Below are 18,281 nucleotides of genomic sequence, written 5' to 3'. Positions count from 1 at the left end.
TACATTCCGCAGGAGGTTGCGACCACCGAAAGATCCACGCGCTGCCTCCGTTGTGAAAGACGAGATGGCACTGCCACCCACGGCGATTCTTCGCATGCTGGGCATTCCCCGTCCAGTGCGTCTCATCGCACGCACGATTGCTTGAAGCTGAGACGGGAAGAACAACGCCGCCGTCGGCTGCGCAGGAATCAGAATAATGAGGAGAGAGGGGAATGGACAAAAGTGGTAGTGTTAGGCTGCAGTGCTATGTTAACAAATTACGTGGCCCAGCTGTCTTGGGAAACGGAATATTATATAGCTGCTTATAGAATTACAATGGTTGGCCATGGGATCAAAAAAAATTAATGCGAATGCCACGCACTGTGGCAATCGATGTAAGCGAAGCTTTGTGTGCTATTTGATTTCATCGACGATAATCAATGGTGACGCTGACGGCGAATGTTTAATTTCTTCAGCGTTTAGTGCGATACTAGAGTGGTGAACTGATGATAAATGTTACCTTGCGTTCACCAGTGCTGGTTGCGTAGCACACAGCACCCGAAGCGAGACGGGTTTGCTTGAGGCGTTTGTTGAGCGTCATTATTCGTAACTACAGGCCGGATTTTTAGGCGCTAAAAATGTGGGATTTAGATGTGTTAAACAGGTAGCTAAATCCTCGTTTTAGGCGCTATAGGGGCCGGAAATGGCACTATAAATTGTTCACAAACCGGGACTTGTACCTGTATTGAATGTTTATTGCCCATTTTCATGGTGAGAAACCTGAAGGAGCGCCCACTTTTTCAGGTAGCAAGCTTATTGTGCAAGCCATCGATTCCCAGTGCTTTGTTGGGCACACTAGAAGCCACGTTTTTGTCAAATCACATATTTAGTACATCTGTTCTGACGCAATGAACAGGTAGTGTACATTCGCTAGCCAAACTTTCCTGCTCACATTGACGCATAAAATGTAGCAAGCTCGAAAACCACAAAATAAGCCAGGAGCGCCGCTATATGTTTAATACGAGGATCTAAATTTTGTGCGTAATGAAGTGAAGGCAACAAATGTTCCAGTATGAACAGAAGCGATAAGTACTGTACGTTGAGAAGTCTTTTCAGAACCTATCATAGTAACAGATGTTTCTCATATATTGTGTAGTTCAAGATTGAGCCTCGTCTCACTCGAGATAAACCTTTATAGGATGAAAAAAGCACAAAATTTTGATAGAGGTGAATGAAGCGTTTCTGTATTTTCGTATTTTTAAGGGACAACGCTCCCTAGGATTCTTAAGTGTTCTCATTTGAGAACCTCGGAAATTTCTTTGTGCGAAAAAAATGTCTGTTTCCTGTTTACAACAACTGAAATTTGCAGGAACTCTTTCGACAGTTGCCGCAATTCACATGGTATTCACGAACCTCGTGCTGTGGTGCGGTAGCTGTGTGAAGCCTCGTGAACAATTCTTCCCCAAGGGTTTTCTCTGTATTGTTATCACTTGACTCCTCGCTGCCTTTTTTGTTTTGTGTTATTATTGCACGTTAGAGCGCAACAATGCGTACCTCTTTACATTAATTTATTTAAATAAAGTAGCAGTTTCACCCGAAGCATCGATTGCGACAGCAAATTATTAGACAGCTACACGAAGTAGAGATGGTAGTTTTATCAGCGGTATAAACTTTCAGGCATTCGCTGGCAAACTAAATTAACAAACACGGTGTCACGCACGCACAAGCAAACGTGAACACATCTCACTCGAAGACCGCGGCCAGTCGCTGTCAAGACGCTGGCGTGAGGATGCGCGCAGCCGCAGCGAGCCCATCGACCTTCGTGCTGCCTCTCGCTTCAACGAGAACAAAGCGGCGAGACCACAGCGCACACGAAGCTATCAGCACTCTGCGAACTTTGTCCCCATCACAGATCCCCTTCGAGATAGCGCGGCTGCGCTTGGCCGCGCCCAGAACGCCCAGCCGTGACTTGCGCGCGATGGAAGACGGCGCACTTCCCCCCCCCCCCCCCTGCCTTTATACAGCCCGCGAGATCAAGCCACCATCGTCGGCTCACACTCGCACGCTTTCACTCGCACATACAGCACACGGCGCGCCGCCGCGATATTATCGCAGTTGACTTTACGCTGACGCCAGCGGTGGAAATGTGCCTGGAGTGCCCATATAATTGTTATCGGAATAAAAGGGTGGGGCGAAGGGCATAGCTTAGTGCTTTAGATCAACTGCACGAAGATGAAAGAGCGCATGCGCTGAAAGATGGTATAGCGTAACTGTGCAGTCCATAACGCTTGTAGCGACCTTTTACCGCTCCCGCTTATAATACGCACAGTGTACCCTGCAGTTAGCACTCTTTCCAAGCTACAGCCAGCAGCAGGCGTATTTTAGCATGCTGTGCATTTTTCTCTGTAATCCCTGTGGTCAGTGTAATGTGGAGTGGCGTATCCGCTGGTGAATAAAAATATTTTACCTGATCTTTTCTTTCTACCATTACTAACCAGTGTCAAGCAGATAGTGAGATACCCTCAAGATATCAGTAAGAGTTGCAACGTAAGCCCTTATTTGCTAGATCGCATTGTCATTAACAACAGTATCTGCCCATGCAACAGTATCTGCCAAGAATGTGTTTTCAAAAGAAAATGAGCTCCCCAAATAAGTTCTTTCAGAAGCTAAGAGCACAAATCGGCAAATATGGGCACACAGGGCTAAAATAGGCATATAGGCATATGTGGGCACAGAAGACGGAGATAGTCATTTAGAACCACTATAGAGTCAGTGCTAAACGACTGCCGAACCCACACGTATTTCGTGCTCATAACCGAAACCGACGCGGCCCTAACGCGCGGAACGAAATAAGAATTTGCCTACAATACGGTCTCCATGCATAACCTATGAGCAGGTTACCATTGTCATTGCCCCACACGGCATATCAGATCGTGTCAGAAGCGTTAAACTTTAATTAAATAATGTATCTGTACGTGCCAAAACCACAGTCGGATTATGAGGCACGCCGTAGTGGCGGACTCCGGATTCATTTTGACTCACTGGCGTTCTTTAACGTGCACCTAAATCTAAGTACACGAGCGTTTTTGCATTTCGCCCTCATCAAAATGCGGCTGCCGTGGTCGGGATTGAACCCGCGACCTCGAGCAACGTCATGGCCGCAAAGCTACCGTGGCGGGAACTGAAGTGTTGATTTGACGTGCGGCCGGCTTCCGTACTGTCGCCTACACGCTACGGTGCTTGAATGCGGCTTTGCGTCTGCACGCCCTGCGTCATTTGTCCGCTTGACAAATTTGCACGGAGTTTATTTTTCAGAAATAGCAGCAACGTTCCGTACCATACCATGAACCTAAATTTATCCGGTTAGTCCGGAACTGCTGTCGTGTGTAGCAAAAGCATTTCCTCGCCCTCTAACGTCCTCCTAGGTATAGAAAAATAATCTATTATTTCTAAATAATCTAATAATCTAATAATAATAAATAATATAATAATCTAAACGCCAGGAGGCGCTTGCAAGACATTTCGTCGTCCACTTTAACCAGCAAGAAAGTATCGGTGTCATAATAAAACAGCAAGCTATTCATAGCGAGTCACTGAGCACAGTGTCGTCGCACCAAGGTCGCTAACCTGTTTGTACGACGGCGTTTAAGAAAAACTGAAACAGAAGCCAAGGTGTAGCACCTACGCATTCCAATGTCTTCTTTTTTCGTTGCCTCTACAGCCTGGTCAAGTAGGCAAGGAAGTTCAGGCGAGTAGGCGTCACCTCCAAATATATAGAGAACACGCGGCCGTCGCCACGAAGTAACCGCATCGTTGCGTATAGGTTGCCAGTAGGCACGCTGTGCCAATTGTTTTTTCAGCCCCGCGTAAGCTCTCTGCGCTCTGCCCGAGGATTTGTGCTGCTAAGAAGAAGAATCATGGAGGATGTGGCAAAAAGCACGAGCCGCCCTACGTAAAATGCGCGGTTGGCGTTGTGTACGAAATTCCGCTATCATGTGGAAAGACGTACGTAGGGCAAACTGGCCAGTGCGTCAACGTTCGTGCAACGGATTATGAGCTGTCGATTAAAAATAATGAGAATGCGCATTTGCCTGCGCACGTCCGGCTTTGCATGTGTGTACCAAATTTCCGAGGCATCAAAATTTTGGGCAAAAGCCGTGACAACCTACTCGCAAAACGAGGCTCCGGTGCCTCGCGCCCAATTGGGCCACTCTATACCCATTAGGAGAGGGCACAGATTCACCTAAGTATATATGCGACAAGGCTCATGTCCACGGTCTTGCCAAGTGCGAGCAAGAACGGAAATCTCAGGAAGCTACGCCAGGTTTCTTGTTCAGCTTATCCATGTCTTGATCGGCCTGTACAGCCTTCGATTATACACTACCTCCGGCGATAAGCATATCTTACAATCGTGGGTACAACGCTGGCGGCCCATTTTTTGTCCGTATAACGCTATTGCAATAATAATACAATATATTCAAATAACGTTATATTAGGTTCCTTAACGACATTATTGTTCAAAAAATTATGGAACCTCCGAAAATATAGATATGAGGTGTTTTCTTTTGCAAACATCTTACATTACGAAAAAAGAGTAAGCTAGAGGTGTTGTCTCGGACTCGAAAAATATGATCGCCCTTATTCACCCATAAGGATGTCAAACATTTAGGATGCACTACGAGGTAACTGCAGTACACTAGCATTTGCTCGCTACTGCTATGTATTCTCTATAACGTAAAATGGCTGTAGATGCTTCCTTATTTGCTATATTCTTTACGTGTAGATTTCCGCGTTTCCGCCTTTTATTTCCACCCGAAAATTTCATATTTTTTCGTGAATACATTTTTACGCATAAAGATTCACCGGCGCCTTTCGGTGGATAGTCTTACGTGTTAACGCTACTGTTGTAGTTCTTTTATTTCACTTTTTCGGCGTGGAGGGACATATCTGTCTCACTAATTGTGCTGATGCTAGAACGTGTCGTGCGACGCAGATTCTGGTCTTCAACACAGTAATTGTAGTGCATAAACTGAATAACAATGGCACCTGTCCACACATTGCAATGACTGCGGTTACTCACCAATATTTTCAAACTTCTGCATGATAGGCTACCATGAACATAAATGTACGCCGGAAATTATAGAGGCGAGAACCATAATCAGCGTAGGGGCGAAATGCGTCACTCGATAGTGCTATCAGACAAAGAAAGTTTTTTTAATCCCTCAGTGGGACATGAAGCATCATGTGGCTCTTCGATTATATATATATATATATATATATATATATATATTGTAGCGAAGCGTTAGAACTCTGAAGTGGTTCGTCCGCTCCAGCGCCTTCTAGTGGGTCGTTTTCTTCGGGTCTCGAGCGCCGCTCGTGCTGAGAGTCCGTGCTGCGCTTTTTGGACTGTCGCTCTTGTGCTGCTTTAAGTGCCGTCTAATGAACACCCTTATAATTTGGTGGAGAGTACTGTACCCTCAAAACCGGTCCGAAACCCCTTCGATACCCCTGGAGCTTGGATCGCGTGCACTACCATCTGCAATGCCGCAAAACACCTCCCAGCAAACGCCTCCTCCCGCACCCCCCGCCTGTGCCGGTGTCGCTCGTCAACGCGACCCACCTATCTTCACTGGCGCGGATGGCATCGACGTGGAGGACTGGCTCGCTATCTACGAGCGCGTGAGTGTACCCAATAAATGGGAAGAGGCAGCCAAATTGAGCAACCTTGTCTTTTACCTGGTGGCAGTAGCAAGTCTGTGGTACAACAACCACGAATCCGATTTCCCGACCTGGTCCGCTTTCAAGACTGCCATTATCGACGTGTTTGGCCGCCCTGCTGTTCGTAAGCTGCAAGCAGAACGGCGTTTGCGCGAACGCGCTCAGCAGGCCGGGGAATCTTTCACCAGTTACATAGAGGACATTCTGGAGTCGCGCAAGAAAACAAACGCGACCATCTCCGAGTTGGATAAGATCAAAATGAAGACATTTCTGCGCGAAGAAATTGCACGCCAGCTCTCTCTGCTGCCCTTTGCTCACCCGCAGCATGTGGAACAGCCATCAACCCCACTCCCGCCTACCCTCCGCCGAGTGATTGAGCAGGAAATCGCCGAAGTCATGCCCGAATATCACCAGCGCCCTCCGGCACCTAGCTACGCTCAAGTTGTCGCCAGGCCAGCCCAACCAATCACTGCGGCTGCGCCGTTTAGTTACGCCGAAGCCGTCGCTGGACCTCGGTCGTTCTAAGCGGTTGTGCCGCCTACGTACGCCGATGTCACTAGGCTCCGTCTGCAGCCCACCATGCAGCCATACCAGCAGCCGCTACGTCTATCGCGTCCTGGACCATGGGTGGGACCCTCTCCGGCAAACCGTTGGCGCACTTACGACAACCATCCCATATGCTTTGCGTGTGGTTACGCCGGCCATGTTGCACGTTTTTTCAATCGCGCGCAGTCGCCTCGAGTCGCATCACCCCTCACGAGCCAGCTCAGCCGCCCTAATTACGAACCACCGCGGCCTGTGTCACCGACGTTCCGCCCAGCTCATTCTACCCACCGTTCGCCGTCTCCACGACGTCGCTCATTGTCGCCGATGCGGCCACGTCAGGTCGGACGAGATCGGGAAAACTAGTCGTCGCAGCCCACGAGGCAAGGGCTGCGACGCTATCGAACTGTGAAAGCGCTCAGGAGAGACCATCGAACATAATAGACGTGTTTGTAGACGGTGTTCGCGCATCTTCCCTTATTGACACTGGAGCCGCCGTATTCGTTATGGACGCCAAACTTAGCCATTTCCTACGAAAAGTGACGACGCAACTTTCGGGGCTATCCCTTCGTACGGCTAGCGCCCAAAATATTCACCCAACAGCAGTATGCACAGCTCGCGTCGTCATTCGGGACGACATGTGTGCCGTCGAATTCATCATCATTCCTGCATGCTCGCACTACATCCTCCTGGGATGGGATTTTCTCTCCCGCCTCAACGCCGTCATTCATTGCACACCCGCCGAAATAGAACTCTCGCCATTCTCAGAGATGACGCCGGCAGACAGGTCATCGCTGTCGCACAAGATACTCGTCACAGATGATACCCAAGTGCCTCCGAACGCGTCAGCGGCTGTGTCAGTGTACTGCGACGGTCTCCGCGACGCAATTGCATTCTTTTCGCCATCTTACCGCATTCGCAGTAAGAAAGGATTGTTGGTGCCGTTTGCGACAGTGCATCACTCACGGTGACAGCGCTATTTTTGTTAGCAATCCATCCCCATATACTGTCACATTGCTGCGAGGGGAATGTCTCGGCAGAGTGCAACCCCTCGAAGACGCACAAGTTGTCGACGCACCCGATGACACACACTGGCCCAGCTGCTGTACGCTCAGTGCTGTTTCGAAGTTCGGATTCATCGCCCGAAGATGTGTTTGGCTCCTCTATCGATGAAAACCTTACGCCGGTCCAGCGTTCACAGCTTCTGTGCCTGTTGGAAGAATTTTGCCCATCTTTCGAAGTCGCGCAGACTTCCCTGGGCCGAACGTCCACTGTCACGCATGGCATCGACACTGGCTCTCAACCGCCACTGCGGCAACGTCGATATCGCGTATCTCCTGCAAAGCGTCGTGTAATTAACGAGCAAGTCGACGACATGCTTCTACGGGATGTTATTCGACCATCAAACAGTCCCTGGGCGTTTCCGGTCGTTCTTGTTGCGAAGACGGACGGTTCCGCACGGTTCTGTGTGGACTACCGACGGCTCAACAAGATAACCCGCATGGACGTCTATCCGCTGCCACGAATAGACGACGCGATTGACATCCTCCAAGGAGCTCAATTCTTTTCATCGCTCGATTTGCGCTCAGGGTACTGGAAAGTCCCTCTCGCTGAGGACGCTCGACCGAAGACAGCCTTCGTCACGCCCGACGGCTTGTACGAATTCAACGTCATGCCGTTCGGACTGTGTAATGCGCCCGCGACCTTCGAGCGCATGGTGGATACCGTCTTGCGCAACCTGAAATGGCACACGTGCTTGTGCTACCTCGACGACGTCGTCGTTTTTGCTCCGGACTTCTCCACGCATCTTTAACGCCTCCGGCAAGTTTTGACGTGTTTGAGCAACGCCGGCCTACAGTTGAACCTAAACAAGTGCCGATTTGCAGCACGGCAGCTGACAATACTGGGCTACGTCGTGTCCAAAGATGGCATTCTCCCAGATCCAGCCAAGCTTCGGGCCGTATTCGAGTTCCCCAGACCTACGTCCGTCAAATAACTGCGCAGTTTCGTAGGTCTATGTTCCTACTTTCGACATTTCATTCGAAACTTCGCCACTATTATATCGCCACTGACGAAGCTCCTTGGCAGTAAGGGGCCCCTCGACTCGTGGTCGTCAATGTGCGAGGACGCGTTCGCAAAGCTCCGTCGTTTGTTGACGTCTCCGCCCATACTACATCACTACGACCCTACGGCCCCTACAGAGGTACACACGGACGCCAGCGGTGTTGGCCTTGGCGCTGCCCTTGCGCAGCGGAAGTCAGGGTTTCCTGAATATGTCGTGGCGTACGCAAGTCATACGCTTACTAAAGCCAAGGCCAACTACACCGTCTCCGAAAAAGAATGCCTGGCGATCATCTGGGCCCTTACGAAGTTTCGCCCTTATTTGTATGGCCGCCCGTTCGATGTCGTTACTGACCACCATGCACTCTGCTGGCTGTCGTCATTCAAGGTTCCCTCAGGCCGTCTCGCCCGTTGGGCACTTCGTCTGCAAGACTACGACATCCGCGTGCTCTACCGCAACGGACGCCAACATGCCGACGCCGACGCCCTCTCGCGCTGCCCCTTACCCAATGACAACGCCCTCTGCTCCGGAACTCAACTGGCCGTTTCTTCCATCGACCTTCACACCATCGCTACAGAACAGCGCAAGGACCAATGGATTGTCTCGCTGATAGACTTGCTCACTGACCCGTCGGCCACACCATCCACTCGCGCATTGCGTCGTCAAGCCCACCATTTCGCCATTCGCGACGAGATACTTCACCGACGCAATTACAGCGCCGACAGCCGCCAGTGGTTACTGGTAGTACCCCGCAGTCTCCGTTCTCAAATATGTGAATCGTTCCACTGTGATCCGCAGTGTGCACACTCTGGGGCATTCAAAACTTACCACCGAATTCGACAACGGTACTTTTGACGGGGAATATACCGGTACGTGCAGAAATTTGTTCGCTCCTGCCTCGATTGTCAGCGCCGGAAGTCTTCGCCGAACCTCTCACCAGCAGGTCTACAACCTTTACCTTGTCCTAACCGGCCGTTTGGGCGCATTGGCATCGATTTATACGGACCTCTTCCTCTGACGTCGGCTGGTAACCGCTGGGCCATCGTCGCTGTTGACCATCTCACGCGATACGCCGAAACTGCCGCCCTTCCAGCGGCTACAGCACGAGATGTTGCCTCTTTCCTGCTTCACCGATTCATACTGCGTCCCGGTCCACCCCTGGAGCTACTCAGCGATCGAGGCCGTGTCTTCTTGTCGGAAGTCGTCGAAGCCATTCTCAAAGAGTGTCACGTCGTTCACCGCAAAACTACTGCTTACCACCCACAGACAAACGGTCTCACAGAGCGATTTAACCGCACACTAGGCGACATGCTCTCAATGTACATCGCCACCGACCACGCAAATTGGGATGCCATTCTGCCCTTCGTCACCTACGCCTACAATACCGCCCCTCAGAGTACTACTGGCTTCTCACCGTTCTTCTTATTCTACGGCCGCCACCCGTCGCACACGATCGACACGATCCTTCCATACAGGCCAGACATGTCTGAGTATACGCCTATATCTGCCACAGCCAGACATGCTGAAGAGTGTCGCGACCTTGCCCGGACCTTTACTGCAATCGAACAAGAGCGGCAGAAGAGCATCCGCGGTGACAGCACCACTTCTGCGCCCACGTTTTCCCCTGGGGCACTCGTCTGGCTCTCAGTCCCTACCACCGCAACTGGACTCTCTTCGAAACTCCTGCCCAAATACGAAGGCCCCTACCGTGTCGTCGAACGCACGTCTCCAGTAAATTACCTTATCGACCCCGTTGAACCATCTTCGGACATGCGCCGTCGAGGGCCCGACGTCGTCAATGTGGAGCGCCTCAAGATATACCATGACCCACTCATGGTGACAACCTGTAAGTCACCGGGCGGCTCCCTTTTCACACCCGGGGTAATTGTAGCGAGGCGTTGGAACTCTGAAGTGGGTAGTCCGCTCCAGCGCCTTCTAGTGGGTCGTTTTCTTCGGCTCTCGAGCGCCGCTCGTGCTGAGAGTCCGTGCTGCGCTTTTTGGACTGTCGCTCTTGTGCTGCTTTAAGTGCCATCTAATGAACACCCTTATAATATATATATATATATATATATATATATATATATATATTGTGAGCGCTAACTGTGTAGTTCATCATCGTCTTCATGTGTATATACCCATCCTCGTAATCATCATCATTTTGTCGGGTTGGTGTTCGTGGGCTGTCTCGCGCTGTGTGACAATAGAAGAGCTCTTCCTTCGTCACGGGCGTCGTCTCACAAGTGGTGGAGCGTGCGTTGACATCCCCATCCTCTTGTTCTACCGGTCACCGCTGGAGCTCCGCTCTGGTCGACGGTTGTGCTCGCCAACACCAGTCATGGCACAAAGCACCGCATCCACTACTGCTACCGCCTCGGCTCCGCCACCTGGGTCTATATGGTGCGTCACCGCACCGCAACGCGACCCTCAGGTTTTTTTCTGGCCTTCGTGGCGAAGACGTGGAAGACTGGCTTGACCAGTACGACAGGGTGAGCGCTTGCAACCATTGGGACGAGTCAAACAAGCTCCGCAACTTTGCCTTCTACCTCAGGCAGGTTGCCCAAACTTGGTTTTTCAACCATGAGCGCGACTTCCCTGATTGGCCAGCGTTTGCTGCGCAGCTGCGACAGATATTTGGCACATCTGCTGGGCGCTCCGAAGTGGCGAAAAATAAGCTCGCTACCCGCATCCAGGGAGCCGAGGAGTCCTATACCTCTTACATTGAAGACGTTCTGGCTCTCTGCCGTCGCGCTCAGAGTGACATGCCCGAAGGGGAACGTATCCGCCATATCCTGAAGGGCATCAACTCCATTGCCTTTAACGCTCTTGTAGTCCAGAGCCCCACTTCAGTTACTGACATCATCACGACATGCCAACGCCTTGTCACGATCTGCGCCTTTCGTCTTCCACGTGCCTCCTGCGACGCTCACCTTACTGACAACGACGACTTGCGAGCGCTCATCCGCATCATTGTGTGAGATGAGCTTCACGGCCATGGTCCAGCCAACACCGCCATTGCGTCTCTGCGCGCTCCTCCTCCCAATTTGCGCGAGATCATCAAAGAAGAACTGGCATCCATGCAAAGTGTCACAAATGCCCGGTCCCCTGCGCCTGTTTGTGCACCTTCTTACGCCGAGATTGCTTCGCGGCCTGCGGTCTCAGTTCCATCTGCACCTGCCACCGTTGTCTGCGACCACCTGGCCTCGATGGCAGCGAAGGCCCCCGTGCAACCATAGGATTGTGCCTGGCGCCCTTCCCGCCCAGTATGTTTCTACTGTGGCGGTCATAACTCTCGTTTCTGCCGCCGGCGCCAGCATGATGAACGACGTGGCTATTCCGCCTATGAGAGAGACTATGTGCCCAGATCGGACGCCTACGTTCCAATACCCTATATATCCTTGTCACGTCGCTCGCCCTCACCTCGGTTGTCCCAAAACGTCCCAGTCTTCTCACTCACTCCGTCGTCGTTCCCCGTCGTCGTTCCCCGTCTCCGTTCCGCCGTACTTCAACGCCCCTGCGTCCTGCCTCCACTTCTTTCGACAACCATCCGGAAAAGTAGACGCTGCAGTTTTTGGAGGAGAAACTGCTTTTTTGCGAACTGTCCCAATTCCTGCTGCTCGCCCGACTAATTTACTCGCTGTTTGTGTGGAAGGTGTTTCTGTCGACGCTCTTATTGACACTGGTGCCGCCATTTCTGTTATTCATCGCGCACTATGCTTCCGTCTACGAAAAGTGCAAACTCCGTATGTTGGTCCGGTCTTATGTGGCGGCAATGACAGTCCGATTTACCCTACCGGACAGTGTACTGCTCGTGTCCTCATCGACGGAATTCGCCATCATATACAGTTTACTGTGCTTCCGTCGTGCGCTCATCCGATCATCTTAGGCTGGGATTTCTTGTCAGCTGCATCTGCTGTCATTTCGTGCGGACAACCACTTATACGTATTACGGACACCGAGCTCTGTGACGCTGCCGATTCCTCGCCGCCCCTCCTTGTCACAGCGGCAGATTTTGTTCTTCCACCCAGCCAAGCCCGCATTCTCACCATTATATCTAGCGAAAATATCGACGGCGACGCAGTGGTTTCCCCTTCTCAGCGCTGCATTTTTCGGGGAATCGCCATCGCTTCTTGTCTAGTGCGTTTCTCACGCGGCTGCGCCAGTCTGACCGCCTACAACACGACGTCAGAGCCACTTCTGCTGCCGGAGGGGTCCACTGTTGCCATGCTTATCGACGCAGCACCAGTATGTGTCGTCACTGCTTCGCCTGTTTCCTCCTTCGCTGAGTGTACGCCCACGGACGGTTCACCCAGTGCTCTCGGGGCCACTGTGAGTTCCGATCTGAGCCCAAGTCAGACTGATGCCTTGCTGACCATCTTAAGGAAACACCAACCTTGCTTTGACGTGTGTTCGGATGGCTTGGGTAAAACAACCGTGGCCACTCATCACATCGAAACCGACGGATCCCGCGTCATTCGTCGCCGCCCTTACTGTGTATCGTCTGCTGAACGGAAAGTTATAGAAGACCAAGTCAACGACATGCTCGCACGGAACGTTATAAGGCCTTCAGAAAAGCCCTTGGTTGTATCCTGTTGTCCTAGTTAAAAAAAGGACGCTTCAGTACGCTTTTGCGTCGATTATAGGGCACTAAACAAAATTACCCGTAAGGACGTATATCCTACGCCCCGTATTGACGATGCTTTGGATACCTTACAAGGTGCCGAAGACTTTTCGAGCCTCGACTTGCGTTCTGGATATTGACAGATCCCGATGCATGAGCCCGACAAAGAGAAGACGGCGTTTGCAACACCTGATGGTCTTTTCGAATTCAACGTAATGCATTTTGGTCTGTGCAATGCGCCAGCCACATTTGAACGAATGATCGACACCGTACTAAGCGGCCTCAAATGGAAAACTTGCCTATGTTACCTGGACGACATTGTCATCTTTTCGTCCAGCTTCCCCCAGCACCTAGAACGTTTAGACGACGTTCTCACGTGTCTAGCCAAGGCCGGTCTCCGGCTCAATACTAAGAAGTGTCGATTTGCGAGCCACAGCATCAAAGTATTAGGTCACGTGGTCAGCAAGCACGGCATTGAGCCAGGCCCCGACAAGGTCGCTGCTGTACAGCATTTCCCAACACCAACCACACCTAAACACCTTCGCAGCTTTCTCGGATTAGCGTCGTACTTCCGCCGCTTGTCCGTGTCTTCGCGACTATCACAGCTCCTCTGCATAAACTCCTGACCACGACCACACCCTTTACCAGGACGGATGAATGCGAATCCGCCTTTCAGACCCTCAAGCGATGCCTCACATCAGGACCAGTGCTTCGTCACTTTGATCCCACAGCCTCTACTATCCTCCACACTGACGCAAGTGGGCATGGAATAGGCGCTGTCGTGCTGCAGCGGAATCACGCGTCTGAAGAGCAAGTCGTGGCCTACGCGAGTCGTACTCTTTCTCCTGCTGAGCGAAACTATACCATCACCGAATAAGAATGCCTCGCCATCGTATGGTCCATACAAAGGTTTCGCCCCTATTTATATGGCCGCCAATTCAGAATTGTGACTGACCACCATGCTCTGTTTTGGTTGTCCTCCCTGAAGAATCTGTCCGGACGCCTCGGCCGCTGGGTTCTGCGTTTGCAAGAGTAAGACTACACTGTCACATATAGGTCTGGCAGGCAACATCAAGATGCTGACGCTTTATCTCGTTGCCCGCTGTCGCCAAATGCCCCTGTCTCACCTTCCCTCCGTTCGGCACCGCCCAGCCAACCGACCACAACCATGGCCCCGGTACGGTTCGTGACCTGGGTCGACATTCTGTCCTCAGAAGACCTCGCCTCCCTCCAACGTGTAGATACGTGCTGCCGCACAATTATCGACCGGCTCACTGGCTTATCCCGTCCTCCCAACAGCCGCTTAAGACAACTGGCACGGTTTAAACTTCATGATGGCTCATTATTTCGGCAAGTTTACCACCCTACCGGTCACCGATGGGTTCCAGTCGTCCCTCGCTCACTTCGACTGCAAATTTTACAAGCTTTTCACGACGACGCAACGGCTGGCCACTTAGGATTTCATAAAACCTACGACCGCATTAGGACTCGCTGTTTCTGGCCTGGCCTGTCTACTAGTGTTGCCAAGTACGTAAGTTCGTGTACGTCATGCCAACATCGAAAACGTTCAACCTCTCTTCCCGCCGGCCCTTTACAACCATTGCCGTGCCCGTCCGTTCCTTTTGAATTCGCGGGCATCGACTTATACGGACCCCTTCCGCTTACAACCGCGGGTCACCGCTGGATTGTCACCGCCGTGGACCATCTCACTCGCTACGCTGAAACGGCAGCTCTTCCTTCTGGTGCGGCCTCTGAGGTCGCCGAGTTTGTCCTGCAAGCCATTATCTTGCGCCACGGTGCGCCTCGTGTTCTTCTAAGTGACCGTGTTCTTCTAAGTGACCATGTTCTTGCTGAAGTCCTGCAAGCCTCAAACACGCTTCATAAGACCACCTCTGCATGACATCCCCAGACCAATGGTCTTACCGAGCGTTTCCATCGAACTCTGTCCGACATGATCTCCATGTATATGAAACCCGACCACACAAACTGGGACACTATACTTCTTTTCGTCACGTTTGCATATAATACGGCCGTTCAACGCACAACAAACTAGAGCCCCTTTTTCCTCGTGTACGGCCGTGCACCGTCTTTTGTTTTGGACACCACCTTTCTCTCTACGCTTTCTGTTCCATCCACATCTCTACCAGAGCAGCTTGCCGCCCGCGTCGCCCACTGCCGCGAAATTGCGCGCGCCCACACCACGACCATTCTGGACAAGAGGAAAGTCCGTTGTGATGCGACCCGTCGTGTCATTTCGTTCCGACCAGGCGACGAAGTGCTCCTGTGGACACCTGTTCGAGTGCCAGGGCTCTGTGAAACAGTTCTTCACAGGTATCGCGGCCCATATACCGGGCTTGAAAGAACATCTGCCGTGAACTATCGCGTAGCTCCTGTTACCTCGGTTACTGACCGCCGTTGCCGCAGCACTGAAATTGCTCACGTCTCTCGCCTAAAGCCGTATCTTCGGCGTTCCGACCTTTTCGGACTCGCTGCCTTACCGGCCGCTTTCGTAAGGGGGGGAAGTTAGTGTGAGCGCTAACTGTGTCTTCATGTGTACATACCCATCCTCATAATCATCATCATTTTGTCGGGTTGGAGTTCGTGGGCTGTCTCGCGCTGTGTGACAATAGAAGAGCTCTTTCTTCTTCCCGGGCTTCGTCTCACAATATATATATATATATATATATATATATATATATATATATATACGAAGACAACAATTGTCAAGAAATGGCGGAGACTAGAGCGCTCCCGTTTGTTTGTCTCTGTGCCTCACTGTGTCCGTCTCTTGAAAGTGCAACCCATTCCAGTGTGCAATTCCAACTCTCCCAAGAGACAGCACTCTCAGAGAATAACAATGTTTTCGAGAAGCACTAAGCAACGGCACAACTCCACATGGAGAAATGCAGAAATTCAGAGTAAGTACACTTTGTATTTCAACAAAAAGTTGCAGTTTCGCCCGAAAGGCGAAGCATCGATTGCGATAGATAATTAGTAGAGAGCTATACGAAGCAAGGATAGTAGCTTAATGGGCCCTATAAAGTTGTAAACATTCGCTTACTAACTAAATAGACAAGCACGGTGTCACGCGTGCACAGGTAAACATGATAACATCTCGCTCGATGACCCGGAAACTCGCTGTGAAAACGTCAGAGTGCGAAAGCGCGCCAGCAGCAGCGGCCAAATTGACCTTCGCGCTGTCTCTCGTCTCGCTTCAACGCGAACTAAACGCCAAAAGCACAGCGCATATGAAGCTACCGGCACTCGGCGAATGCACTTTGTCCCCATCGCAGATCGCTTCGAAGATGAGGCCCGCGCGGGCGCGCACTTCGCCCAAATCGCAGATCGCTTTCAAGATACGGCGCCCGCGCGCCCGCGCTGTGAGCAGCAGCCGAAGGAACAGAACGTACCCCGTCGCCTCCCTCTCCGTCGCCTCGTCCCCTTTCTGCGCGCGCGAAAAACGACCGCGCGCTTCCGGCCTTCCTTCCTCCCTCGCGTGCGCTACACTGAGCCGCGATTGCCGGCTCACCCTCGTAGGCTTTCGCACACATAGCGTACGGCGCGCGGCGACCATTTTATCGCCATTGCACTTTATACGGAACATCACGGCGACAGAAGAAATGTGCTTGGAGTGTCCATATAATTGCTATCGCAATAAAACGGAACGAAACTTGATTGGTATCATTATGCGGCTACAGGGCTCCTACGAATAATACAGGAGAATAAAAGACCAGGAAGATAGGACCCCACTGCTGACCTCTCTTCAGGTGTTAGCAGTCTGCACGATATTTACTGCAGTCAGTCATACATTTCCTTCCCTATATTTGCCTTCACTACCCTTTTATATATAAAAAGACATAATAAAACTACAACTACGCCCCCATGTCACAGTGAACTTCACCGTGGAGACCGCTGCGCGAAGTTTGGAAGGACCCACAACAACGCTCCCCCGAATACCTCCCCCCTCCCTCATCTTCAGCGGTTCTGATTTTCTTCGCAGTGGCTGATAAACGTGTAATTTCAAGTAAGCACAAGGTAACGAATTCTTGGGAAGCAGGCGTGGGTAGTAGTCGCGCGCATACATTTGCTCTCACTGGCCCTTTTCGATTAAAACCTCAATTCCGGAAAATAAATTCGGCGTAGTATCTGTTTCTTGATTCTTTTGTTGGACCGAAATGCCTCCACAGCATATGACACTTCATTTTTCTCTCACTGATGTACGCAAAACCGTTGCTTCACTACTTACTTCACTGCTTACTTCATGTGAGTAGGCACAGTTCCTGTGCCTACTTACATGTGCTTTATTTCTTGATCGGCTTGTTTCTTATTTCTTACAAAAAACTTGAAAAAACATAAAATCTATGTGAATACATAAAGACAGCGTCAATAAAGGTACGATAGCAGACAGCATAACAGCTTTGTTTCCCGGCCTTGTCTCAGCTTTTGCGTCTTTTCAGAAGTACAGAAATAAATATGTACCAACAAGTTGAACTTCCCGCCCATTCAGAAGGCAACAATTTGATGGCACACCAAAGTGATTCAAACTGAGAATTTAGTGCTTCGGTTAAGATGTTGAAAAAGCTTTGTACCTTGTACTTGTCGACAGAGTCCAGGATTTCTGTAGGAGTCAGCTTGGCCGACACGACAGCACAACAAGTGCCATCCAGCAAAGCTGCCATAGCGAAAGCCATACCCGACACATTTGTAATCGGCATTGTGTCAAAAAGGATGTCTCCTTCACCCCATGGTACATGTCCCCTGCGTGAAGATCGGCACTGAGCCTTGTAGTCAGAACCGTGCCCTCTTTTCCCCGCCAAAAATAAATAAGTTGGTGTTTGTACAAATTTCTAGGCTTAAGTAACCGTCTGAATGGTCTTTACCTAGCACTGCATATTTCTTTCTGATTCACAGATGGTCGTTTTTATTAAAGCCATTTACGCTATAACCAACACCTAAATGCAGAGCAGTTGCGCAATAGTGGAATTGCTGGGATTTATGCTTATTTTAACCAGCAGTTGTTCACGAAGCTTCAAATACCAGAACTTCATACGCTACTTCGCAAAAGATAAGCTATAGCGAATTTGAGTATATCGAAAATCTCGCATACGCTGACTAAATTATGGCTCATAAATGGCACTTAGATGAAGCCCATAGATGGAGAGTAGTCAGATCTATAAAAGAAATCAATCAATCGGGTGCGCAACTGCGAGCACTGAGCCTCAGTTCGGCCATTTCTACTTCGAAGGAAACGTTGGCATGCACCCGCACGTATTAGGTGATGAGGAAACACCGAGATTACCAGTAACTGGTAATGCTTCAGCGTGGTTTAGGGTTGTCCTCTATAACAATGGCAAATCCCCC

At 50.8% G+C, this 18,281-nt stretch overlaps 1 protein-coding gene across 1 annotated transcript in view; it reads right to left on the bottom strand.

The window, feature by feature from the left end:
* Nucleotides 1-17,599, bottom strand: part of LOC119449030 (luciferin 4-monooxygenase-like) — a 73,384-nt gene extending 55,785 nt beyond the window's left edge. The window contains exon 1 of the mRNA XM_049666617.1: nt 17,510-17,599. Coding sequence (XP_049522574.1) covers nt 17,510-17,599 — 90 coding nt within the window. The remainder of the gene's footprint in view (nt 1-17,509) is intronic.
* Nucleotides 17,600-18,281: the final 682 nt, after the last annotated feature.

This window comes from Dermacentor silvarum, chromosome 4 (genome assembly GCF_013339745.2).
Source record: "Dermacentor silvarum isolate Dsil-2018 chromosome 4, BIME_Dsil_1.4, whole genome shotgun sequence".
In the NCBI taxonomy this organism is placed as follows: domain Eukaryota; kingdom Metazoa; phylum Arthropoda; class Arachnida; order Ixodida; family Ixodidae; genus Dermacentor; species Dermacentor silvarum.
Note: the sequence above shows the minus strand (reverse complement) of the source record. Positions and strands in the feature narration are given on the sequence as shown.